Genomic DNA, 26,384 nt, shown 5'->3' with positions numbered 1-26,384 from the left:
AAGAAAGAAGAAAACAACAACAACAACAACAACAACAACAACAACAAAAACAGACTCACATACAAAACCACAGGACAGTTGTCCAGTGGTGCCTTGGACACCGTGGCTGTGCTCGTCTGGAGGAGGGGCCTACTGGTTCCGTGAGTGTCAATCTTACTCCTGGAGAAAAGCCATTGCTAGCCTCGGAGGGGTGAGGTTTGGTGTTAGTGGGTCCTGCCTGCCTCCACTGGGTGCCCCCTGCACTGGGTGCCGCTATCTCGTTCCCTTAAGCCCCACTGTGTTGGTGACGGGGAGGAAAATGGTGACACCCTAGTCCTCCCCCTGCACTGGGTGTCTCGAAACACACTGTTCAGGCAGCGCTCCCCCAGCAGCATGGGCGGGAGCAGGCCGGGTTTGTCCGGCTCCCCAGTCTCCCTGCGTCCCGGGCCCTCTACTGGGATTCAAAACTCGGTGGCTTAAAGGATCCCACTCTGCTCGGACCCAGAATAGCACTACTCCGCCTGGTGGACAAGGGGCCTCTGGCTGGCGCCTGCAGCGTCTTTTGTTCTTGAAGCATTAGTACAAGCATTCTCACAGCACTGCATGGAGGGGACAGCTTTCTTGCAGTGCGCCTCCAGAGCATTACCAAGCCAGGGGCTGGCTCTCCTCCCCACCAGGTGCACGCAGGGCAGCCCGCAGGCAGTGGCTCTGGTCCGGAGATAGTCCTGCAACCCTGAAATCTCCGATCTTCACTCCTGGGCTGCTTGCAAAGTAGAAACTGTCTCTCATCTCTCTTTGTATTCTTGTTTTCTGGACCGTGGTCCAGAAAGGTTTCTCTCTTGTCCAAATACAATCCCACACTTCCATAGCCTCTTTCTGCTCCTTTTGTTTCTCCACCGACGGGGTTACCCTCCTCTTCCTTGCCTCCGCAGCCACACGATTGGTCTCTCCCAATTCTCAAACACGCACCTCTGAACTGCCAAGCTTCTCTCTAGCTCCTGGCGAGGTTTCTGTCCGACTGCAGCCTGGATTCCTGGAATTCCTAGTGATCTCAATACTGCCGAGTTTGAGGGAGGAGGGAAGTTCTGGTATCCCTCTTGTTGACTCCTCCCTCTTGATTAAATTTAGGTAGCCAGTGTCCCTTGTGGCTATCCTTTGGACAGTGTAGCTCTAAAGCACGTCTTGGTAGCCTGTTTGCCTTGGAGTACCGTCTGGTCTTTCGCACTGCATAAACACGCATGAACATGAATGGCCATCCTCTTCAGGTTTGCCCTGGAACGTCATCTGATCTCCACGGTGCAAGACTATACTGTCATCACCTGCTGGTCTCTTACGAAAATAAGCATATCTTCTTAAGCTGTAGACCTTGGTGGATATGCAATGTAAAGTCATGTTATAATTTTCTTACACTTAGACGTCAGTCTCCAGGAGGAAGGGAAAAACAAATTGCTCTTTTAACCTTCTGTAGGGCCACAATTTTTGGTTGCTCCTTGAGAGAATCTTTATTCTGAGTCTCCTGAGGAAGACATTGACTGAAATGATGAAGATTGAAGGAGTTGGGGAAATAGTCCTTAGATTAAAAAAAGCCTCTAATGTATTAACTCTGTTTTCATTCTCTGACTTCCCTCTAGCGCTGACTCACTTGTTATGCTCTGTCTCCACTATCTACTGTGTTTCTCATATTCAAACCAAGACTGGAGGATAGGTCATTAGGATAAATACTTTATATTGTTTCTGGCTTTCATGTACCCTGTTTGAACTGGCTCTCCTTGATGGTAAGTTGCTAGCGGACAAGGATCACTAAAAACTAAATTGTGTGCTAATTTTACGTGAAACTAGATTGTTATAGCACTCAGGTCAGCAGATACATGTTCCCTTTCCCCTCTCCCCGTAAAAAAGAGACCTCTTACAATAATCAAAGTCATTTCCCAAGTATTGGTTCTGTGCCCCGTCCCTCCTTTTGTTCCTTTTTGGGATGGAGTGTCACCACCCAGCACCTAGCACAGTCTTTTCCATAGAGTAGGTGCTTTGTAAAAGTTGATTGAGCTTGTTGTCTTTTGTACTTCCTGCCTTCAGATTATGTGTCTTTGTAACTTAGTCTGAGGTGGAAGAGACTCATTTCTGTCACTGTGCAAACCTTCCAACTGCCATGAATTTTGCATACACACATACCTCTGCCACAGAGCTGTATATTCAAATTCCTCGGAACAAGATGTGTCTTTTGGATGTGGTCCCACTGCGATTCTAATTTTCTCATGTATGGTCCAAGTAGAGCACTTTAACTTTGTTCAGCCAAGGGATAGATAAATGGCCCCTCAAAGAGGACCGGCGAGAATTCTTTATTTTGAGTTTCTAGGTTTTGCATCTCTGCTTCTTACAGTTAAGAGTACATGCGGATACTTCATCGATGTCAGACTGAGTTTATTCATGTGGACATTTTTTTTTTTTTCAACGTTTATTTATTTTTGGGACAGAGAGAGACAGAGCATGAACAGGGGAGGGGCAGAGAGAGAGGGAGACACAGAATCGGAAACAGGCTCCAGGCTCTGAGCCATCAGCCCAGAGCCTGACGCGGGGCTCGAACTCACGGACCGCGAGATCGTGACCTGGCTGAAGTCGGACGCTTAACCGACTGCGCCACCCAGGCGCCCCGATGTGGACATTTTTAATGTAGATGAGAGCTGAGATTATTTTGTGTATCCATCATTAGACCATTTTGTTTGAGACCCGTGAACATGGGTTGTGCTGTAAGTTCAACCAGCGATCCCTGTGATTTTTTTTTTAAAGATTTATTGGGGGGGAGCAATTTTCGGTTCACAGCCAAATGAGAGGAAGGTACAGAGATTTCCCATATACTCTAGCTGCACACATGCACAGCCTTCTCTGTTATCAGCATCTCTCAGCAGAGTGGCACATTTGGTATATTTGATGAGTCTCCACTGACACATCATAACCGCCTAAAACCCATAGTTTGTTTACATTAGGGTTCACTCTTGGCAGTGTGCGTTCTGTGAGTTTGGGCAAATGTATAATGACCATATATCCATCAATCTGGTCTCGGAGCTAGTATTTTCACCACCCTAAAATTCCCCTGGGCTCTATTCTATTTCTCCCTACTCTCATCCCCTGGCAACTGCTACTCTTTGTATTGTCTCCATAGTTGTATCTTTTCCATAGTGTCATAGTTGGAATCAGACAATATGTAGCCTTTTCAGATTGACTTCTTTTACTTGGTAATACACATTTGAGTTTCCTTTATGTCTTTTCACGGGTGATAGTTCATTTCTTGCTAAGTTTCCTTCGTGTCTTTTCATGGCTTGATAGCTCATTTCTTAGCGCTGAATATTCCATTGCTTGGATGGACCACGGTTTATCCTTTTATCCAGTGAAGCACCTCTCAGTTGCTTCCAAGTTTTGGCAATTGTGAATAAGGCTCCTATACACATCTATGGGCAGTTTTAATAGTTGGCTTCTTAGCATTGTATGGTAATGAGCTAGAATAGAAAATCCACAGAATTTAATAAAAATAAAGAGCAAAGGTAAATGAATGGTTTGAGGGTGAGCTTAGAGTCTGAACTGTGTGATATAGTGGAGGGAACACTAATTCAAACATCTAACTTCTTAATTATGCCACTACTTTGTAGAGCTATTTTCCTTTCAACCATGAACAGACTTTATCCTTTAGTGGCACAGAGCCCAAATAGCAACCTGAAATCCTTGCTTTTTCTTTTCCCATAATTTTTTCATGCTTACTTATTTCCTGAGACGGTCTTCTCATTTAGGTATTTAGAAATTGGAGGAAGGATGGGTACTGTTTGATTGACTGCTGGAGGGCAATTGGGCCAATATCAAAGATTTTGACTCTAGAGTGTTAGAACAGTTTTTACTGTAAAGACAAGAAGGACAAATGAGGTACTAGTTAGGGGAACAGGAACCTTCAAATGAAGTCTTTTGAGTTTTTACAGCAAGAGCCAGAAGTCGCTCAGTGTCATAAAGTTTAGGCATTAAGTCTAACAACCGTGGAGGTGGGAATCTTGGCTAGGTGAGGTCCACTTCTCAGGAGAGGGAGGAAGACCATCTTTTCGCAGGAGCTAGTGTTTATGCTAGACATACTTCACGTTCAAGAGGAGAAACAGCATGCTGCTGTGAAATGATAAGCCGCTGAGGTTTGACGGTTGGACCAGAAAGCTGGAAGGTGTGACTAGAAGCCGTGATCTAAGCTCCTAGCTGACAAAGTGAATATTGTCAGTAGGGGTTGAGGTAAGCTGTGTGGTTTCCCAAATGGAAAAAGGCTTTGCAGCCAAGCAGCCAGGAAGTAAGTAAACAAATGCTTTGTATATACATATGTTTTATGTAGTATGTGTCTTTTGAGCAAAAGTGAATTCAGAAGACCTCTCACTGGCTTCTCTCTAAAATGGAAAAATCTAGATTTTATAGTCAATTCCTCTTAACTCGAACCCCCTTGCTCATCAAGCACACATGTAGGCATCGTATCTCTTGTCTGTGCTGCAGTTACGATAAGGGACCAGACAGACGTGGTAGTCACAGAGTTTACGTAGAGAAGACAGACAGGTATGGAAGTGCAAAAAGGTAATCTGCAGCTGTCTAGGCTCCATCATGAGAACTCTCCACACTTTCATCAGCTATAAGGATGTAAATCAAAGCAGAATAAAGGCTCACCATTACTAGTGTCTCCACAGGGACAGGAAAATATAAATAGCTAGATCTGAGGGCACAGAATGGTTTTTCTAGGGCGGTAGTAGGATGCCGCCCACGTTTTTCCAGTACTAATGTGCCTGCCTGCCCCTTCCCACCTCCTTTCTTCTGAGCGTCTACACTCCAAACCTCACATGTTAGGACAGAGAAACTAGCTCAGCCTGTCAGGACTTCTGGATCGCAGTCCTGGCTTTTCTGCTATTTATAGAACCTTGGGAGAGAGAGGGAAAAAATGACTATTTATTTTGAAGTCTGAGAAATCCTATCTGTAGTGCTAATCTCATTGAAGTCTTCCCAGTCTATCAAGTGAGTGATATTCTCATAGAACATGGGAGGAAACTGGCTTGAAGATCGCAAGTGACTGGTTCACATTTTTGCAGCTAGAAAGGATTTGAACCTGGGACCTCAAATAATAATATTTGACATGTAATGAGTGCCTACTGCGTGTTTACCAGGTCTGGTTGGCACTTGATAGACCCGGTCTCACTTAACTCTCATAACAACCTGAGAAGGCAAATATTCTCGCTATCTTACTAGGATGAACCCGACGTTTTATAGAAGGGTAGTGACTTGCCCCACATCTCACAGGGAAGCTAGTGCTGGTATTTCAAGCCACATCTGCCTGCTTCCAGAATTCATGCTTTGTAGCATGAGGTTTGTTGCAAATCCAAGCCCTTCTGAATCCATATTCTCTCTGTGCTTTGTATTCAGTCAGGCCTGATTTTAAACATGGGTCAAGACTTAGCAAGAACGTGGGTGTCGGCAAGTCAATTAACTTCTTAACGTTAGTTTCTTCATTCGTAAAATGGGGACAGTAATAAACAGCTCTCAGCATTGGAAGGTTTTGATATGGTTGGATGTACAGTGGGTCCTCCAATAAATGATAGTGTCTCTCTCTGCCACCTTTGTGATGACCATGAATACTTCTCCCAGCCCTGCTCCCAATGTTCTCTCAGCAGAACTGGTTTTATTTATTTATTTATTTATTTATTTATTTATTTATTTTTGGCGCTAGGATAGAAGGCTAAGATCTTTCTCTGTTTGGAGATGAACAAAGCCGAACCAGGAGTGGGGTAAAGACAAGAAAATGCCCAGCAGCATGTATTCTTGAAGTGTCCAGAACCTACCCATGCAACTTTGCTTTGTCTTATTGAATTAAATTAGTCTCTGGGAGGTATTTCAGCTGAGTGCCTGCACGTGATGACAAGTGGTGATTCAGAGATTCAGGACCGCTTTGGGGACAGACATGGGGCCAAACACCAGCAACATAACCTAGACATGGTGGTCCTAGAGGTCAGAACAGTCAGTAGCTGTGTTTGTAAAGTAGCATGGAAGTGAGGTGGGCAGCATGAGCAAACTGAAGAATGAGAAATCCTTCTAAAGGACAATGTTTTGGTTGTGGCTCGACGTGGTAAGGGAAAAAAAGAATAAGCAAGGAATTTGGTCAGAGTCGGGTGAAATAAGGGTGAGTTGTCTCTGCATAACCAATTTCTGTTTCTCATCCCACCTCACTCCTCTCTGCCACACCCCACGTTAACCATAATCATGTGATGTGAAGGGCAACGTCAGTTGGTTTCATAGAGCTGTATGTCAGAAGACTGACAAGGACTGTATTACATGACAATGAACTTCAGGGAGATTTGGGTGTATTCTGGTAAGGTCTGACTCATAGAAACAGTTGTAGAGATGAATTTCCTTTAGCTGGAAGGTTGAAGATCTTCACGAAGTAAGGTTCACGCACAAAACTCGAGTGGAGGAATACTTCAATAGTATCTCTTCTTAAAAGATCAAATGTGAGCATTTTCTCACACACCTAGTGATGTATAAATGGGAGCAACTTCACTGGAAGGCATTTGGCAATATGTAGCAAAGTTCTTTAACGTATCGATCCCATAATTTTATGTTTAAACATTTTTCCTAAGACAGTATTCAAAAATAAGGCCAAATATTTTTTATGTTAGCAAAAAACATGGAAACCACCCAGATGCCCAACCGTAGGGGATTGCCTGAATAAATTGTGATATAATCTGTCTGGGTAATGACTATATATGGTTTTTAAAATCACATTGTAGATGAATATTTTTTAAATGAGGAAACATTTATTAGGAAATAATCAAAAACATCATGTATGGAACGATTCCAACTTTGATAATAAACCCAGTGTGTGGATAGAAAAACTAGAAGAATATACGCCAAAATTTTTGTAGTGGAATTATGGACATGTAAAAACAATTTCTAAAATACATTTATCTGTAGTACACATAAATGGAAAAAAGAAATAATACATTTTTTTTCAAATAGCAACATGGAAGATAAAGTTTCTAACAGGCTATTTAAGAGTTAAAGAATTTAGTTACTTAGAATTTAGAACAAAACTGTGTTCATTTATATGTTCAGTCCTCAAATAATTGATTTTGACTGTTATTTTGCAAAGAGTTCGAAGTGGTTGGTTAGTTGAAATGGAGGAAGATATACCTCAACATCAGCCTTTTGATATAGTTTCCTTTCACCACTTTGGTCAAGAGGAGGGGCACTAATTTTTGTAGTGTGAGTACCATTCAGAGACAATTCATTTCTGCCTTCTGTCTTATAGTCGTGACGCACACAAGGAATCCAGGATTGGAAAGGCCAGCTTCTTCCACCGCATTTCGGGATCAGTGTTCTCCACCTGCATCACTGCCTGGCATAGACACAGGTAACATTTGCTTTTGCTTTCTCATATCTTTGTTATCTGAGTATCCTACCAGTCCCACTTATAAAGAAAAAATTCTCAGGAACAAAGATGCTAGGAATATGGCATTTTATTACAAGTGGCTTGGCATGAATACGGGATTGCTAGAAAAGAATTTTCTAATGATCACATCAGAACTGCGTGAACTCTAAAGGATGTGAAAACTACTGCAGCATTCATGGGAAGCTATTTTCTTTTTCTCAATATGCTGCGTGTTTTGCTTTATGTTGAGTTACTTACATACTATCCATCTTAAAGGACTGAATAAGTGAAAACACTCCTGTTCCTTAGGAAATTAGGGAAAATGTGAAGAAGTTAGAAAATTTTAGAAATTAATTAAAAAATTGAAAAAGGATATAGTTACATGTGCAATTTGTTTTCCACGTTTTCTGCTCCTTAGATATCATCTCTTCACACTGATTAATATAAGAACCAAGGTAAATTTTAGACGTTTACTATTTAATAATTTCTTGTTATATTGATATTAATATAGATCAAATCCTTTATGGATATTAACTAAATTATTTCTAAAATTCAAATATACATGGAATAATTTGGGATTAAAAATACAGGAGTCTTGGCTCCAACTAAGAGATTTTTTTAATCGTTATTTTTTAATTAATTTATTTTTGTTTTGAGAGAGCATGTGCAAGTGGGGGAGTGGGGCAGAGAGAGAGAGAGAGAGAGAGAGAATCTTAAGTAGGCTGGATGCTCAAAACAGAGCCCGACATGGGGCTACCTGGGATTCTGACCTGAGCCAAAATCAAGAATCGAATGCTCAACCAACTGAGCCACCCAGGCACCCCTAAGAGATTTTTATTCCACACACCTTGCATGGGGCACTGGAATCAGATTATTGAGCAATCTGTGATGTTAACCCTTAATAATTGTTTTGCAGATGGTTTATGGGATGTATTTTGGGAAACACTCTAGTAGAGTCATGTCATAACTGAAAAGAATGCAAGAACTTTGTAATATTTATATATAGATCTGAATGTGTATATTAAGGCTTTTTAAGGCAAGATACTTATATTTTTTCAGAACTTCAGAAACAGAATTTTTGTTTTTTGAATTGATAGTTTTAAAACGGTCTCAGTAATTTACAATGGTGCCTCAAATTTGCCCAACATTTGTATATGTACATTGAATATTTGGAGTTAAATTGGCTGGGTGAATATGACTCAGCCTATTCAGTGTATTGGTAGATTAAAAAAAAAAAAACACCTTTCTGTATTTCTAATCATAATGGCAATAATCACTAGAAGTATAAATGAGTTTAACAGAAATATTGAAAGGTTTTCGCTTTCCTATATATATCAGGCTCAGTCCACATGCTTTGTGCACTTGAAGGAGTTAAACACACCTCCCCTTACACATACAGGTACACACACACACCTCTAGGTATGTTTCTTGTATATTTCTATAGACTGACACTGTAATTTTTCTTTTGAAAGAAATCATCCTGTTGTGAGGTTTTAATGCAAAACACGTTTCCCTTCTTCCTGTAGAGATGAGCGATCAGAAAGTGATTTATTCCACCCTGAGGTTTCTTCAGTCTCCTTCAGAGTCACAAAATAGGATAAGGCCAGGTGGGACTCAAAGGCCTGGGAAAACTGATGACAAAGGTATGTGTCTTAAGCATCTCTTTCAAACTTTGACGTTTGAAAAAAAGCTCCTGTCTGTCCTTCAGGTTCTCAAATGGTGATAGGAAACGATAATGGCGTAGGTAGCAGAGCAAGTCTTTTTTTTTTTAAGTTTGTGAGAATGGAGAAATTGATGAATTCTTTTAGATTCATAAAGCCAATAAAATGTTTTTATTCAAATTTCTGATCAAGAGGAATTTTTGAGGCCATTAAAAGTGAAGGACAGATTACAGTCTCAAGAAAACACTGCATTTCCTAGAGAAATAAAGGTCTTAGAGACTGCTTGAAAAATGACAATATTTGTTAGAAACAATGTTTTTATTCAGATAGAAGGTGTTTTAGGTGTCTTAAATATTTACCAAACCTTAATGGCAATGAAGAAACAGAAGGAGCATTCATTTTTTTTTCTGTTCTCTTTTCTGTTCTACCTTCAAATATTGTCACGAGCTCTAAAGTGAGAATGACTTTTACTGTTTTAATTTAGTGACAGAGATACAGTTTTCAGATCAAGGACCTCAAAAATAGGAGGCTAAATATAATATTGTCCAGGGAAAAATAGAATTGATGAAAAAGAAAGGAAATTTGATTTCTAGAAATTAAAAAAAAATTTTTTTTAATGTTTATTTATTTTTGAGAGAGAGAGACAGACAGAATGCGAGCAGAAGAGGGGTAGAGAGAGGGAGACACAGAATCCGAAGCAGGCTCCAGGCCCTGAGCTGTCAGCACAGAGCCCGATGCGGGGCTGGAACTCACAAATTGTGAGATCATGACCTGAGCTGAAGTCGGACGCTCAACCAACTGAGCCACCCAGGCGCCCCTATTTCTAGAAACTCGTTTAAGGATAGATCCCAATCACATTTCCAGCTTCAGAATATCCACTGTTGGCTACCAATTCCTCAAGAATATTGACTGCTTTTTTGTTCCTCTTCATGATTAGTTGTGATCACAGGAAAGAGTATACAATGTCCGTGTGGATTCTTATAAATGTGTATTATGTCTATTGCCTTCTGTGCTTCTTTTTGAAAACTTGGTTAGATTTTTTTAAATTGAAGGATAGTTGACATGCAATGTACCTTAGTTTCAAGTGCACAGCATAGTCATTGGACAGCTCTCTATTTAGTAAGGGAAGTACTTTTAAAATCCTATTGGACTGTTCTTATGTGTAGTATTTCTACAGTGGGTGTATATCAGTCAGAAGTCTGAGACCTTATTTTTATTTTTCATAAAAGGGGAGAGGGGCAGAGAGAGAAAGAGAGAGAATCTCAAGCAGGCTCCTTGCTGAGCCTGACACAGGGCTGGATTCCATGACACTGGGATCATGACCTGAGCCAAAATCAAGAATCAGATGCTCAACCGACTGAGCCACCCAGGCACCCCAGAAATCTGAGACTTTAAAACTGTAAATATTAGGTTATGAATTTAAATCCATTGGTATGATATATTTTTGTAAAAATTTTAGGGAAGATTGTCTCTTTGTTTCAAATGGTATCCCAGGCTAAGGTTAGTAGGGGCCATGCTCTGCCCCTGATAATTATCTTTCTTTTTATTTAAAGAGTTTTCAGTGCCATGGCATCTCATTGCAGTGATTCTTGGGATCCTCTGTTTACTACTATCGGTGACAGTTGCAGTGTTGGGGACGAAGAGTGAGTAATTGAAATATATCCTTCAAGCCTGGGTAATAGCAGGGAACGCTAATTGTGCAAATATTAATTGTGCTCCATTAATTGTTCCCCGACTCCCATCAGGGAATGTCCCAGGTGGCTCTTTCTGGGTGATTTTTTCCATAGACAGGTCACAGTGCTATTTTCATGTTACTTACCTATTCCGGTGACTCTGTGGTTCAGTGAGTTGTCTTACTGTGTATAGTACATGATAACATTCCTCCAGTTACAGGACTTAGTCATATTCTGACTTCTGAGTTTAGATCACTGTGATTCTTAAACATTCTTCAAGAAATAGCTGTTCAGAAGAAATTATGACTTTCTTGTGATTTTTTTTTAAGTACTGAATGAAGATATAGTTTAGTGGAAAGAGTGATTCTGTCCATGGACATTAGATGATCTTGAATACAACTTTTTAAATGTTTTTTTTTAGTTTATTTATTTATTTTGAGAGAGACAGAGACAGCGTGAGTGGGGGAGGGGCAGGGAGAGAGGGAGAGAGTGAATCCCAAGCAGGCTCCGAGCTGCCAATGCAGAGCCCCACATGGGTCTTGAACCCAGGAAACTGCAAGATCATGACCTGAGGCCAAAACAAAGAGTCAGATGCTTAACTAGTTGAGCCACCCAGGTGCCCCTTAAATTCAACTGTTATCTTTTATTTGAATTTCTTGACATTTTTTGAGAAAATTACTAATATGTTACACTCAGATAAATGTACATATTTAAATCTTTCTCCCTTTTCTTCTGTGGATATTCTATCTCCTCCAATAACAATGATGCTATTTCCTTATGTGTCTCAGCACCGTTTTTCATGCTCAGATGTGTTGTTAAAAGTTGATTGACTGATTTTTACTTTGGCACCTATTTATAAATGATGCACTAACTTTTAAAAAGAAACAAAACCGAATTATAAGGTGTTACCATCATAATTTTATTTATTTATTCTACACTCAGGTTACTAACAGTGTGAAATTTGGTGGTTCCATTTCTATGGTTAGTTTATTGAGGTGTTACTTTCTAAATGTCAAATTACTCATTTAAAGTAATGAAATGGGTTGGTTATCAAAGTGAGACTTTCCTTTGTCTTACATTTTAACAGTTAAGCCGTATGAGTACTTTTATATTATATCTATGCTATTAATTTTAGTTTTTCAGTATATTCAAGAAAACCATCAGCAGAGGGAAAAGATAAGAAATTTGAGTCAAGAGTACCAAATTGTGCAAAACGACAGCTACTTCAAGGAGCAACTTTTGACAAATAAGATTTTGGAATATAACAGTCGTGAAAATGAAAGTCTTCAGCAGAAAATGAAGCAGGATTTTATAGAAAGGACATGCCAGAGAAAAAATATAGGTATGGAGGGAAGGGAAGATTGCATGATTTTCTTTTATTTCTTCCCCTCCCAGAAGGTTTGAGGCTAAATAGACAGGTTTACGATCTATGCTAGTGATCTAGGTTTACCAGGCAACTTTTTATTTCTACTTCTGAGATGTAATATGAGTGTTTGGGTTTGCCTGTATCAAATATGAGACTGAGACCCCAGGAGCCATTTGGATTAGTAGGGCTCTATATTTCCCCCAAACTCAATGACAAGCCCTGCATTTCTACTGCTCCCAGAAGGTGAAATCGTGTGTCAGCTTCCCTGAAAACTTGGATCATTTTGGACCTGTGGGCAAATTAGGCACTCTGCTTTGTTGCTGACATGAAATATGGAGGCTATAAGTAAAAATGTACTTCAGCTAAAATGGGCACAATGCCTTTCATTTGTATGCTCTTGGAAAGATGATTGTGTGCGTGTGTTCCCATTCTGCCTTGAGTTGAGATATTTGGCCTGTATGTTCTCTGCAGTGCTCCTGCAAGTTTTGCCTAAGTGTTGATGTTTGTGCAACTCGGTGTGATAATACCATTAAAAACATCCAAGAGATAAGAATATTAAATCTCACATAATAAACTCTGTTATCATGTATAATGGTGGAATGAACTGACCTGGTTAATTAACAACTATTAAATATTTGTTTAGGATTTGGAGTTTACAAAGATTTTGCATATTTGATATCATTTCAATATGGTAGGTTGTAGGAATTTATCTTCTCTGTTATTAAAGAATCAATGCTATTTCAAAAATTTGATACATTATAAAATATATGAGGAAAAGAAAAAAATCCCAAAGAATGTTTCTTTTACTTAGAAGACATTCCAGAATCTTTTTATTTTTTTTTAATTTTATTATTATTATTTTTTTTAATTTTATTATTATTATTTTTTTTAATGTTTATTTATTTTTGAGACAGAGAGAGACAGAGCGCGAGTGGGGGAGGGGCAGAGGGAGAGGGAGACACAGATTCTGAAACAGGCTCTGGGCTCTGAGCTGTCAGCACAGAGCCAGAAGAGGGGCTCGAACTCACGAACCGTGAGATCATGACCTGAGCCGAAGTCGGACGCTTAACCGACTGAGCCACCCAGGCGCCCCCAGAATCTGTTTAAAAACTTACTTTTATTGTTTTAAAAACAGCTTTCTTGAGGTATTATTAACATGCAAAAGTTGCACATACTTACTGTATATCATTTGACAAGTTTGGACATATGCATATATCTGTAAAATCATCCATAATCAGGGTGATAGACATATCCATTACCTCCAAAAGTTTTCTCATGTCTCTCTTTTTGGGAGTGGGTAAGAACACACAAGATTCACCCTTTTAACAAGTTTTTCAGTGCACACTTCAGTATTGTTAACCAAAGGCATTTTGTTGTACCACAGATCTTTAGAACTTAATCATCTTGCACAACTGAAAAACTGTATACCCATTGAACAAAAAACTCCTTACTTCCCCCTCCTGTAGCCACTGGCAACCATCTTCCACTTTCTGTTTCTCTGAATTTGACTATTTTTTGTATCTCATATAAGTCGAATCATGGAGTATTTGTACTTCTGTGATTGGCTTATTTCATTGAGCATAATATCCTCAAGGTTAATCCATGCTGTTGCCTATGCAGGATTTCCTTTTCCTAAAGGCTGAAGAGTATTCTATTGATTGTATATATCGCATTTTCTTTATCCATTCATCCATTGAGGGACACTCGTTGTTTTCATATCTTGGCTGTCGTGAATAGTGCTGCAAGGAATATGAGAGCTATCTCTTTGCATTCCAGAATCTTGATGAACGTAATATTGTCATTATTGATGATACTAAGAGTTTACTTAGTTATGGAGGGCTGATAAATATATGGCTCTGCTTGATGGAATAGCAGGTAATGTTTCACCTTATATGTTGCAGGCAAACTCTACGAAAGCCACTGGTCCTGTTGTGGAATAAAGTGTTACTATTTTATTCCTGAATATAAAAACTGGAAGGGATGTAAACAGACATGCCAAAGCTATAATTCATTTCTTCTGAAGATAAATGATCAAGATGAACTGGTAACATGGACTGTTACGTTCACTTTTATTTTCTTGCACCAGGTCTCTTACCCGTGGACCCAAGATAATGAGGATGTGGCAATCCAGACAGAGGGACCTTCAGTTATCCTCTGGGTTGTATCTGTTGAGTGAGCACAAGTTGTGTAGTTAAGAAGGTTAAGGGTTCTGGAAAACCCTGCCTACTGATGGGCATATATGATGCTGCCACTTACTAAGCATTCCTATATTATCTATTCATGATGACCATTAATATTTCCAAAATGGAAAACCCCCTTGAAGATTCACTTCGGGGTTTTGCATTCATTTCCTTTCCTAAGGCATCTTCAGAACAGCTCCCTGAAAAGCATGGCTCTCCTTCAATGGAGCTCTTAACCCTTTGGTATTTGCAGCCTGGAAACAGTGGTTATTTATCCTTCCAAGGTGGCAACTAAGTACCTGGAGGCAATCTAATCCAGTAGGTACTATTAGGAATCCAGGAGCCAGACTGCCTGGTATCAGGCAAAATCCAGTTCTGCCACTTTCTAGCTAAGTGACCTTGGGTGAATTACTTAGCGTCTGGGTCTCAGTTTTTCCAGCTGCAAAATGGAGATAATAATGAGTAACGTAAAAGTGATAACAGTTTTACAAATTAGCCTAATGGTGATTTTCATTGCATCTGTACATAACATTTATTTGATCAATATTCTAATATATTGTATCGATGTATATATTTTTAAAATGAATTGTAAAAAGAGAAAATAAAGTGACAATATCAAAATTATCTTTTAAATTAATTACCAATAAAAACTATCCACATACACAGAATGTTTTTTACTGAGAAATGTTTTCAAAGATCAGTCTGAAACGTCTACTTATCACTTAGGAAAACAACACAGAATTTATATGCAAATCTAATAGATGTTTTAAATCACAACATAAAAAAAATTTATGATATGAAGTCATAAAATTATTTTTGTTTGTTGCAGTAAAACCCACTTAAATTTAAACCTATATTTTAAAATACACTCACACATTTGATCAGACATTATATGTCACTTTGATATATTACATTTTTTGACATAGCAAATATTTCCAAATACTACCCCTTTTCCCTTCACCCTTTCTAACTACTAAACTATAGCAAGCCTTTCTCAGCTCTGATGCACAACTTCTTATATATACTTCTTATTTTAATAAATTTGTTTTGAAAATTCCTTTCTTCATCTAAGAATATGTAATGATCACTGTCAGTATCCTTAAATATTTTTTCTGGAGCATGATTTTGAGTAGTTTCATAGTGTCATAAATTATTTAACAAGTCTATTGTTAGATACTTAAATTTACATTTTTTTCGTATTTTAAATAATTCATGAGACTGGCAGCCATTTTTGTTTTTTATTCTATTAAAAAATTTTTTTAAAGGAGTGCTCCATTTTTTTTTTTTTTATTTTTAAGTTTACTTATTTATTTGAGAGACACAGACACAGCGTGAGTGGGGAAGGGGCAGAGAGGGACAGAGAGAATCCCAAGCAGGCTCGGAGACTGATGCGGGGCTTGAACTCATGAAACCACAAGATCATGACTTGAGCTGAAACCGACAGTCAGATGCTTAACCGACTGAGCCACCCAGGCACCCCAGGAGTTCTCCATTTAATTTTAACTTTAATTTTAATTTTAATTTTAATTTTATTTGAGAGAGAGAGAGAGCATGAGCAGGGGAGAAACAGAGAGAAAGGGAGAGAGAATCTTAAGCAGGCCCCATGCCCAGCATGGAGCCCAACTTGGGGCTCAATCTTATGACAGTGAGATCATGACCTGAACTGAAATCAAGAGTTGGATGCTTAACTGACTGAACCACCCAGGAACCCCTTGGCAGCCATTTTTAATACTAAGTAAATAATCTATGATAAAAAATTACTTCAGAAGATAAAAGCATAGGGATGGACGGGAAGAGAGGGTTTTCTAGGAAGTAGAGATGAAGGATGGTATGGAACATAGCAGAGTACCAGCCATAGAAATAGCTGGGACCTTTATCTGGTTTTTTTATTTATCTAACCGATGGGAGCTAGTCACATGATATGTTTTGTTTCCTTTACAGACCTTCATTCAAACCCAAACTTATAGGAATTACTACTGGATTGGATTATCATATAATCGAGGAGAAAGAAAATGGAAATGGATTGACAGTGACCCACTTTTGGGGATGTAAGTCTCTGGAATGAACGCATTCAAACTCCAACATTGGTGTTGGAATCAGGATGTATCTGTATCTAAAAAGAATCTTGTCTTGTTTCCCACAGTTTTCCCACAGAGGTCATTGGTAAGAACAAGTAGGATGATTAAGAAAATGTTTTAGGAAGTATAATTAAAAAGGAAGTGAAATGTCATGCAGATTATTAACAAAATTATGATCCTAGGCACATGCTCAGACGTATGTGTTATGAGGCACACAAAATAAACCAAAATTATAAAGTACCTCATTCTGACTGAATTATAGTGATCCCTCCCACAATGACAGATGAGTATTTTGAGGATACCCCAAATTCATCTGACACACCTTTGTAGATGGTCCCTGAGTTATAATGGTTTGACTTATAATTTTTCTACTTTACAATAATGTGAAAGCAATATGCAGTAGAATTTGTACTTTGAATATTTCATATGACCTTTTTCTGGGCTGGTGATGTGCAGTATAATCTCTTGTGATGCTGGGAGCTGCGGTTCTCAGCCATGTGATCCCAGTCAGCCACGTGATCACAAGATCACCAACCGGGACACTTACAACCATCCTGTACCCATCCAACCATTCTGGTTTTCACTTTCACTATCGGATTCAACAAATCACTGGAGATACTCAACACTTGAGTATAAAATAGGCTTTGTGTTAGATGGTTTTGCCTAACTAAAGGCTAACATCGGTGTTCTGATCATATTTAAGGCATGCTAGGCTAACCTAGTAGGTTAGGTGTATTAAATGCATTTTTAACTTAGGATATTTTCGATACGTGTGAAATATTATCACGTCATATGATCTGTATATTGTTAGTTATATTATTTATAGACATAAATATACATGAGTATACACACACACATGCATACATATACCTTCACTATGGTTTTATTTTGAATTTGTTTCTTTATGCAAGTAAGTGAGTAAGTAAGTGATCTCTATACCCAATACGGGGCTCAACCTCATGGCCCTGGTCGCATGCTTTTCCAACTGAGTCAGCTAGGCACCCTTAAAGTTTTATTTTGAAGTGCAGTGTTTTGTAAACGCTTGGGTTAATATTTAGTTATAATCTTCTTTTAAATTGCTCAATGATTTTTAAAAAATCTTAATTGTTACACTTTTGATTTCTAGGGGTTCTGTTTTAAGTTTTCAAATCTTGCTAGTTACTCATATTTTCAAACTGTCTTTGGAAAGATATCAAACATACTTGTTTATATTTGGTATCCGATAATTCTAATATTTGAAGTCTGTGGGTCTACTCTATTGTTTCTGCTTGCTTTTGTTCATGGTGTCATTTCCTTTGTAGTGTTTAGTGATTTTTGCTTTTCTTTTTGAGCTGCTGTGGAAATTATTTGGGGACTGAGATGAAGGTTGCTTTTTCAAGGAATAATTAGCTGTTTTTGGATACCTTGGGGTATGGTGTATCTGGGCCACTTTTAATTCTAAATTTAGGTCCTACAAGTAGTGTGATTTTGGGCTGCAAACTTACAAGAGATGTCATGAAGGAAATTACTTCAATATAGTCATAGTGAGTACACTTCTAGGCAAAGACCTCAGAAGCATAGAACAGAAAGGCTCATGGGCCAAATTAAGATGCCTAAATTGTACAGTTAATCAAATCAATTTAAAACAAATAGCACTATGCAAGGGGAAAGAAATGGGATAGCTTTTCACAGTGGGCTGGAATGGGATTAATTGTCAAACTCAGGATAGGGTGCCAGTGGGTAAAAGGATCACTCGAATCCTGGTTTAAGTAATCTTCATATGGCCTGATTCTTCTGCACCACTTTCCTGATAATGGTGTGGTTTCTAGGACATCACTTGAGTTTTGACTAAGAGGGCCCACCAAACAGAAGGCTCTATGGCCAGCATACACATTTTCTCTATTGGGGAGAGGCAGGAACACGTAAGCCCGGCCACAACTGCAGCTTTTCAGTGAACCTGCTGAGCAGGTATGGATTTTATTTGAGTTTTTTAGGCAGAGGGCCAGTATGCATGTCACCAGTGGGAGGTGAGTTTAAGACCTCATGGATGTTGAGTATCTCTGTTCATAGTGTATATTTTGAGTGAGACATTTAGTGCTGCTTGGTTCTTTCTTCCTTTCCTATGCTCTATTTACTGTATATATACCTGGCATGTCTCCAAGGTTACTGACTTACTTATCCATATATATTTAATACATCTTATGCTTTCTGCCCATGCCTCACAAGATAGTTTCATTTATTTCCTTTCCTTCCTTCCTTCCTTCCTTCCTTCCTTCCTTCCTTCCTTCCTTCTTTCTTTCTTTCTTTCTTTTCTTTCTGTAAGAGATTTGGATATTCAAATACATAGCAAATACAAATTATATGAGGGATGGAAAGCAGGCTTACTATATCGTGACTCCATAGCACTATTGCAAGGTAATTTTGCCTTCTAACAAAAATTCCCAGTGTAAAATAAAATGAGAGATTATTATGGGATCAAAAGGTTGATATTCTGTTTAATAGGCTAAGACCAAAAGAAAATCTTTTACTGATGAAGTTATAATATTTCCATTTTCTAGATATTTAGGCAATGGGCTTAAAAAATTATAATTTATGTTATTGTCAGCTTCAGAATTAAACAGCTGAGCGTGTATGCTTTCTGTTCTACAGGCACTATGCATTCATGAATATTTCTGGGAGAGGACAATGTGCATTTTTATCTTCAACAAGAATAACAAGTGCTGAGTGCTCTCAGATGTACAATTGTATCTGTGAGAAGACAATTGGTGATATTTTCTTTCCCTTCTTCAATAATTATAAGAAAAGATGAGATAGAATTTTGTAATTTTTTTTGTTTGTTGCTGTGATAATTTGTGATTATTTACAAACTAATGTTTTTGATAGCAGGACTTAGTTTACTGTGGAAACGGAGATGAGTTAGAGAAGGAAGAAAATGTTCTTTTTGGACTATGATTTAAGAAATCAGATACCTGATCTTTTCTTGAGGAAGAGGGCAAGGTTTTGTCTTTGGAGAGCAATTTCCCCTCTCTTTAGTGGCCCTGAGAAATTCTCTCTTTCTATTTCCCTGAAGCAATTAGACATCTCTGATAGTCTAGTCTTTTCCTTATTAATAGGCTGGGTCTTTTAGGCTATTAAAGGCTGGGTCTTTCCTTATTAATAGGATGAATCATTTAAATAGCCTCGGCTTTGAGGGATGGCACGATTAAGAACTAAAAAATAGTTATCTAGCCTCCCCTCTCCCATCTAGATAATCACCTCTCATTAAAATGTTTTTCTTTTGCTATAATTTTATACTTCCTGAATAGTTGAAACAACAGTATAGAAACTCTCATGGGGCACCTGGGTGGCTAAGTTGGTTAAGCATCCGACCTTGGCTTAGGTCATGATCTCGTGGTTTGTGAGTTTGAGCCCGGCGTCAGGCTCTGTGCTGACAGCTCAGGGCCTGGAGCCTGCTTCAGATTCTGTATCTCCCTCTCTCTCTCTCTCTCTGCCCCTCTCCTGCTCACACTCTGTCTTTCTCTTTCTCAAAAATAAGTAAACATTAAAAAAATGAAAAAAAGCCCTTTCATATAGTCTTTGCACATTTACCATTTGTTAATATTTTGTTCTATCTGTACTTTATAGTCCTTCCCTCTCTCCCCTCCCCCCACCCTGCTCACCTGTTTGATAATAAATCGGGGTCATTATGTCCCTTTCCTAAATGTTTTATTAGAACTAGTACTTTGTCTTGTATAACCATAGTAAAATTATCAAAACCAAGAAATTTAGCATTGACAGAGTGCTGTGTTTTCATCTATAACCCATATTCAAATTTGTCAACTATCCTGATTATATCATGTATAGGCATTTTTCCTGCACGTTTCAGGGTCATATGATACATTTAGTTGTGATGTATCTTTTTGTTTTTTTTTTTTTTTTTACATTTTATTTTAGAGAGAGAGAGAGAGAGAGCGTGAGAGGGGGAGAGCCAGAGGGAGAGAGAGCAGGCTCCATGCTCAGTGCTGAGCCCAATGCAAGACGATCTCACGACCCTGGAATCACGACCTGAGCCAAAATCAAGAGTCAGTTGCTTAACTGACTGAACCTCCCTCTCAGGTGCCCCAGTTGTGATGTTTCTTTCATCTGGGAGAATTCCTCAGGGTTCTTTGTTTTCCTTGACCTTGACATTTTAAAATACAACTTTATTGAGTTATTCTTTTTCTTTTTCTTTTTTTTTTTTTTTTAAATTTTTTTTTTCAACATTTATTTATTTTTGGGACAGAGAGACACAGAGCATGGATGGGGGAGGGGCAGAGAGAGAGGGAGACACAGAATCGGAAACAGGCTCCAGACTCTGAGCCGTCAGCCCAGAGCCTGACGTGGGGCTCGAACTCCCGGACCGCGAGATCGTGACCTGGCTGAAGTCGGACGCTTAACCGACTGCGCCACCCAGGCGCCCCATGAGTTATTCTTTCATGCAATAAAACGCATCCATTTTAAGTCATGAGGTCAGTGGGTTTTTAACAAATGTATACATCTCTTAAACACCATTGGGTCAAGACATAGAACATTTCTATCACCTGCAAAAGTTCCTTTCTTCCCTCTCACTACCCACTGGTTCCCAGACAACCAGTTACACATTCTGTCACTAAAGGATTAGTTTTGACTGTGAGAGAATTTCATAATCATGTACTCTTTCATGTATCAGTAGTTCATTCTTTTTTTTTTTTTTTTTCTGAATAGTATTCCATTGTACCAATGTACCAGAGTTTATTCACCCACCTATGGATATTTGATGTAGTTCCTATTTTTGTCTATTACGAATAAACCTGTCATGAATACTTTTGTATAAGTTTCTGTGTGGACATGTGTTTTCATTTTTTAAAGTTTTTTTATTCATTTTGAGAGAGAGAGAGAGAGAGAGAGCATCTGCACGTACTAGTGGGAGAGAGGCAGAGAGAGGAGAGAGAGAATCCTAAACTGTGCTTACAGCATAGAGCCTGAGGCAGGGCTCCACCTCATGAACAATGAGATTATGACCTGATCTGAAACGAATGTTCAATCTACTGAGCCACCCAGGTGCCCCCCTCCCCCCTTTTAAGTTCATTTATTTATTTTGAGATTTTTAAAAAATTTTTAAGTGCTTGTTTATTTTTGAGACAGAGACAGAGACAGAGTGTGAGCAGGGAGAGAGAGGGAGACACAGATTCTGAAGCAGGCTCCAGGCTCCGAGCTGTCAGCACAGAGCCGGACGTGGGGCTCGAACTCACAAACCATGAGATCATGACCTGAGCTGAAGTCAGATGCTCAACCGACTGAGCCACCCAGGCACCCCAATTTTGAGATCATTTTTTAAAATTATTAAATACCTAGGAGTTTGATAGTTGAGTCCTATGGTAAGTGCATGTTTAATTTCATAAGAAACTTCTAGTTTGTTTTCCAGTGTGGTTGCAACATTTTACTTTCCCAGTAGCAACATATGAGAGTCCCAGTTGCTCCAGATCATTGCCAGTACTTGATACTATAAGTCTTTTAAAATTTAGCCATTATGGGGCGCCTGGGTGGCTCAGTCGGTTGGGCGTCCGACTTCAGCTCAGGTCACGATCTCGCGGTCCGTGAGTTCGAGCCCCGCGTCGGGCTCTGGGCTGATGGCTCAGAGCCTGGAGCCTGCTTCCAGTTCTGTGTCTCCCTCTCTCTCTGCCCCTCCCCCGTTCATGCTCTGTCTCTCTCTGTCCCGAAAATAAATAAACGTTAAAAAAAAATAAAATTTAGCCATTATGGTAGATGTGTAATGGTATCTCACTGTATTTTTTAATTTGCATTTCCCTATAAACGTTAAAAAAAAATTAAAAAAAAATAAAATTTAGCCATTATGGTAGATGTGTAATGGTATCTCACTGTATTTTTTAATTTGCATTTCCCTGAAGACTAATAACATTGAGCATCTTCTCATGTGTTTTTTGGCCATTTGTAGATCTTCTTTTGTGAAGTGTCTGTTTAGTTTTTAGCCCATTGAAGTGTCCGTTAAGTCTTGTTTTAAGTTGGAGTTATGAGTGTTCTTTATGTAATTTGCATACAGATTATTTGTTAGATATATGTATTGCAATACTTTCTCTCAGTCTGTCTTCTCTTTTCATTTTCTTTTTTTTTAAATGTTTATTTATTTTTGAGAGAGAGAGAGAGACAGAATGCGAGTGGGGGAGGGGCAGAGAGAGAGAGAGAGAGAGAGAGAGTGAGAGAAGGAGACACAATCTAAAGCAGGCTCCAGGCTCTGAGCTGTCAGCACAGAGCCTGATGTGGGGACGAACCCACAAACCGTGAGATCATGACCTGAGCCGAAGTGGGATGCTCAACCGACTGAGCCACCCAGGGACCCCTCTTTTCATTTTCTTAATGGTGTCTTCCCAGAAGCAAAAGTCTTACATTTTCGATGAAGCCTAATGTGTTTTTTTTTTTTTTTTTTTTCTTTTTTGGTGCTTTTTATGCCTTATCTAAGAAATCTTTGCCTACGTTAAAGTCACAGAGATTTTTCTCCAATGTTTTCTGCTAGAAGCTTTATAGTTTTGATTTATATGTTTAGTCTGTACTCATTTCAAGTTAATTTTTGGGTGTGAGAAAGGGTTGAGGCTTATTATTATTGTTGTTGTTTTTATTTTAATTCTCGTTAGTTCACATATAGTGTTGCATTAGTTTCAGGTATACAATATAGTAATGCAACACTTCTGTACAACACTCTGCTCCTCACAAGATGTGAACTCCTTAATCCCCATCACTTATTTAACCCATTCCCACACCTTCCTTCCCCCTGCTAATCAGTTTCTTCTCTATCATTAAGAGGCTCTTTCTTGATCTATCTCTCCCTCCCTTATATTTTCCCTTTGCATTTTTGTTTTGTTTCTTAAATTCCACATATGAGTGAAATCATATGGTTTTGGTCTTTCTCTGACTGTTATTATTTTGCTTAGCATGATGCACTCTAGCTCCATCCGAACCATTGCAAATAGCAAGATTTCATTCTTTTTTTTATGACTGTGAAAGTAGTATTCCATTATCTATCTATCTATCTACCTACCTACCTACCTACCTATCTACCTACCTATTATCTATCTATCTATCTATCTATCTATCATCTATCATCATCATCATCTCAACTCTTATCTTTCCATTCATCATCAATGGACACTTGAGCTGCTTCCATAATTTAGCTATTGTAAATAATGTTGCTATAAACATAGAGGTGTGTGTACGCCTTTGGATTAGTGTTCTTGTACTCTTTGGGTAAATACCCAGTAGTGCAATTGCTGGGTCGTAGGGTAGTTCCTTTTTGAGGAACTTCCATGATGTATTCCAGAGTGGCTGCACCAACTTGCATTCCCACCAACAGCGCAAACGGGTTCCCTTTTCTCCACATCCTCGCCAACACCTGCTATTTCTTGTGTGTTGTAGATGTTAGCCATTCTGACAGGTGTGAGGTAATATCTCATTGTAGTTTTCATTTGTATTTTCCTGATGATCAGTCATGTTGAGGATCTTTTCATGAGTCTGTTGGCCATTTGTATATCTTCTGTGGGAAAATGTCTATTCATGCTTTCTGTCCAATTTTAAACTGGGTTATTCATTTTGGGGGTGTTGAGTTATAGAAGTTCTTTAAGTATTTTGGATACAAACCTTTATCAGATATGCCATTTGCAAATATCATCTCCCATTCTGTAGTTTGCCCTTAGTTTTGTTGATTGTTTCCTTCTCTGTGTAGAAACTTTTTATTTTGACAAGGTCCCAGTAGTTCATTTTTGCTTTCATTTCCCTTCCATCAGGAGACCTTTCTAGAGAAAATATGGTATGGCTGATGTCAGAGAAGTTACTGCCTGTGTTCTCTGGGATTTTTATGGTTTCATGTCTCACATTTAGGTTTTTCATCCATTTTGAATTTATATTTGTGTATGGTGTAAGAAAGTGATCCGGTTTCATTCTTTTGTATGTTGCTGTCCAGTTTTCCCAACATCATTTGTTGAAGAGACTGTCTTTTGCCACTGGATATTCTTTCCTGCTTTGTTGAAGATTAATAGACCATATAATTGTGGGTTTATTTCCAGATTTTCTATTCTGTTGTATTGCTCTATGTGTCTGTTTTTGTGCCACTACCATACCGTCTTGATGATTACAGCTTTGTAATACAGGTTAAAGTCCGGTATTGTGACGGCCTCCAGTTTTGCTTTTCTTCTTCAAGATTACTTTGGCTATTCGTGCTCTTTTGTGGTTCCATACAAATTTTAGGACTGACTGTTCTAGTTCTGTGGTAAATGCTAGTGTTATTTTGATAGGGATTACATTAAATGTGTAGATTGTTTTGAGTAGTATAGGTAGTTTACCAATATTTGTTCTTATAATCCATGAGAATGGAATGTCTTTTCCATTTCTTTGTGTTGTCTTGAATTTCTTTCATCAATGTTTTATAGTTTTCATCTATAGGTCTTTCGTCTCTTTGGTTAGGTTGATTCCTAGGTATCTTGTTATTTTGGGTGCAATTATAAATGGGATTGTTTTTTTAGTTTCTCTTTCTTCTGTTTCATTATTGGTGTATAGAAGAACAATAGATTTCTGTACACTGATTTGGAACATGGACCTGTATCGAATTCGTTGATCAGTCCTAGCAGTTTTTTGGTGGAGTCTTTTGGGTTTTCTATACATAGTGTCATGTCACCTGCATATAATGAGTTTTACTTCTTCCTTGCCAATTTGGAAGCCTTTTATTTCTCCTCATTGTCTGATTGCTGTGGCTAGGACTTCCAGTACTATGTTGAATAAAAGTGGTGATTGTGGACATCCTTGTCTTGTTCCTGAGCTTAGGGGAAAAGATCTCAGTTTTTTCCCATTAAAGATGATGATAGGTGCTAGTTTTTCATAAATGGCCTTTCTTATGTTGAGGTATGTTCCTTCTAAACCTATGTTGAGGTTTTCATCATGAATAGGTGTTGTATTTTGTCAAATGCTTTTTCTGCATCTATTGAAATGATCATATGATTCTTATCCTTTGTCTTATTGATCACACTGATTGATTTGTGAATATTGAACCGCCCTTGCATCCCAGGAATACTTGATCATGGTGAATGATTTTTTTAAATGTTTATTTTTTTTTGAGAGAGAAACAGAGTGCGAGCAGGGGAGGAGCTGAGAGAGAGGGAAACACAGAATCTGAAGTAGACTCCGGGCTTTGAGCTGTCACCAACCGCAAGATCATGACCTGAGCCAAAGTTGGACACTTAACCAACTGAGCCACCCAAGTGCCCCAGTGAATGCTTTTTTTCAAGACTTAAATGCATGTCTTTTTTTCCAGGTGTACAATATAGTGATTCACACTTCCATACGTCACTCAGTGCTCATTACAGCAAGTGCCCTCCTTAATCCCTATCACCTATTTCACCCATTCCCCACCCACCTCTGTTCTAGTAACCATCAGTTTTGTTCTCTATAATTAAGAGTCTGTTTCGGGGCGCCTGGGTGGCTCAGTCTGTTAGGCGACCGACTTTACTCAAGTCATGATCTCACAGTTCATGATTTTGAGCCCTGTGTCAGGCTCTGTGCCAACGGCTCAGAGCTTGGAGCCTGCTTTGGATTCTGTGTCTGCCTCTCTCTCTGCCCCTCCCCTGCTCATGTTCTGTCTCTCAAATAAATAAACATTAAAAAAAAAAGAAAATAAACTTCCTTAAAAAAAAAAGAGTCTGTTTCTTGGCTTGCCTCTCTCTCTTTTTTCCCTTTGCTCAAATGTTTTTTTGTTTCTTAAATTCTACATATGATTTTACCATATGTGAAATACAGTATTTGTCTTTCTCTGACTGATATATTTCACTTAGCATAATACTCTGTAGCTCCACCCATGTCATTTCAAATGGTAAGATTTCATTCTTTTTATGGCTGAGTAATATTCCACTTGTCCAATATGGACACTTGGACTGTTTCCATAATTTGGCTATTGTATATACTGTTGCTATAAACATCAGGATGCATGTATCCCTTTCAATAAATATTATTGTGACTATATAAAAATAAAAAGTTTCTACAC

General features: G+C 38.7%; 1 protein-coding gene across 2 annotated transcripts; it reads left to right on the top strand.

Annotated features, from left to right (window-relative positions):
• Positions 1-2,647: 2,647 nt before the first annotated feature.
• Positions 2,648-19,169, top strand: LOC123590716 (killer cell lectin-like receptor 2). 2 transcript variants are annotated; one of them, XM_045464150.1, is made up of 8 exons: positions 2,648-7,390; positions 7,827-7,863; positions 8,935-9,051; positions 10,623-10,712; positions 11,878-12,084; positions 14,010-14,152; positions 16,230-16,336; positions 18,995-19,169. In XM_045464150.1, exons 3-8 carry the CDS (start codon positions 8,937-8,939, stop codon positions 19,152-19,154), a joined length of 822 nt encoding a protein of 273 aa, XP_045320106.1. In that variant the 5' UTR covers positions 2,648-7,390; positions 7,827-7,863; positions 8,935-8,936; the 3' UTR covers positions 19,155-19,169. The 2 variants fall into 2 exon arrangements, with proteins under 2 accessions (XP_045320106.1, XP_045320105.1); XM_045464149.1 differs by lacking the exon at positions 7,827-7,863 and having other exon boundaries at positions 2,649-7,390.
• Positions 19,170-26,384: the final 7,215 nt, after the last annotated feature.

The sequence above is a fragment of the Leopardus geoffroyi genome, chromosome B4, assembly GCF_018350155.1.
Source record: "Leopardus geoffroyi isolate Oge1 chromosome B4, O.geoffroyi_Oge1_pat1.0, whole genome shotgun sequence".
NCBI classification, from domain to species: Eukaryota; Metazoa; Chordata; class Mammalia; order Carnivora; family Felidae; genus Leopardus; species Leopardus geoffroyi.
The sequence above is the reverse complement of the archived record's forward strand: the minus strand, read 5'-3'. Positions and strand labels throughout refer to the sequence as shown.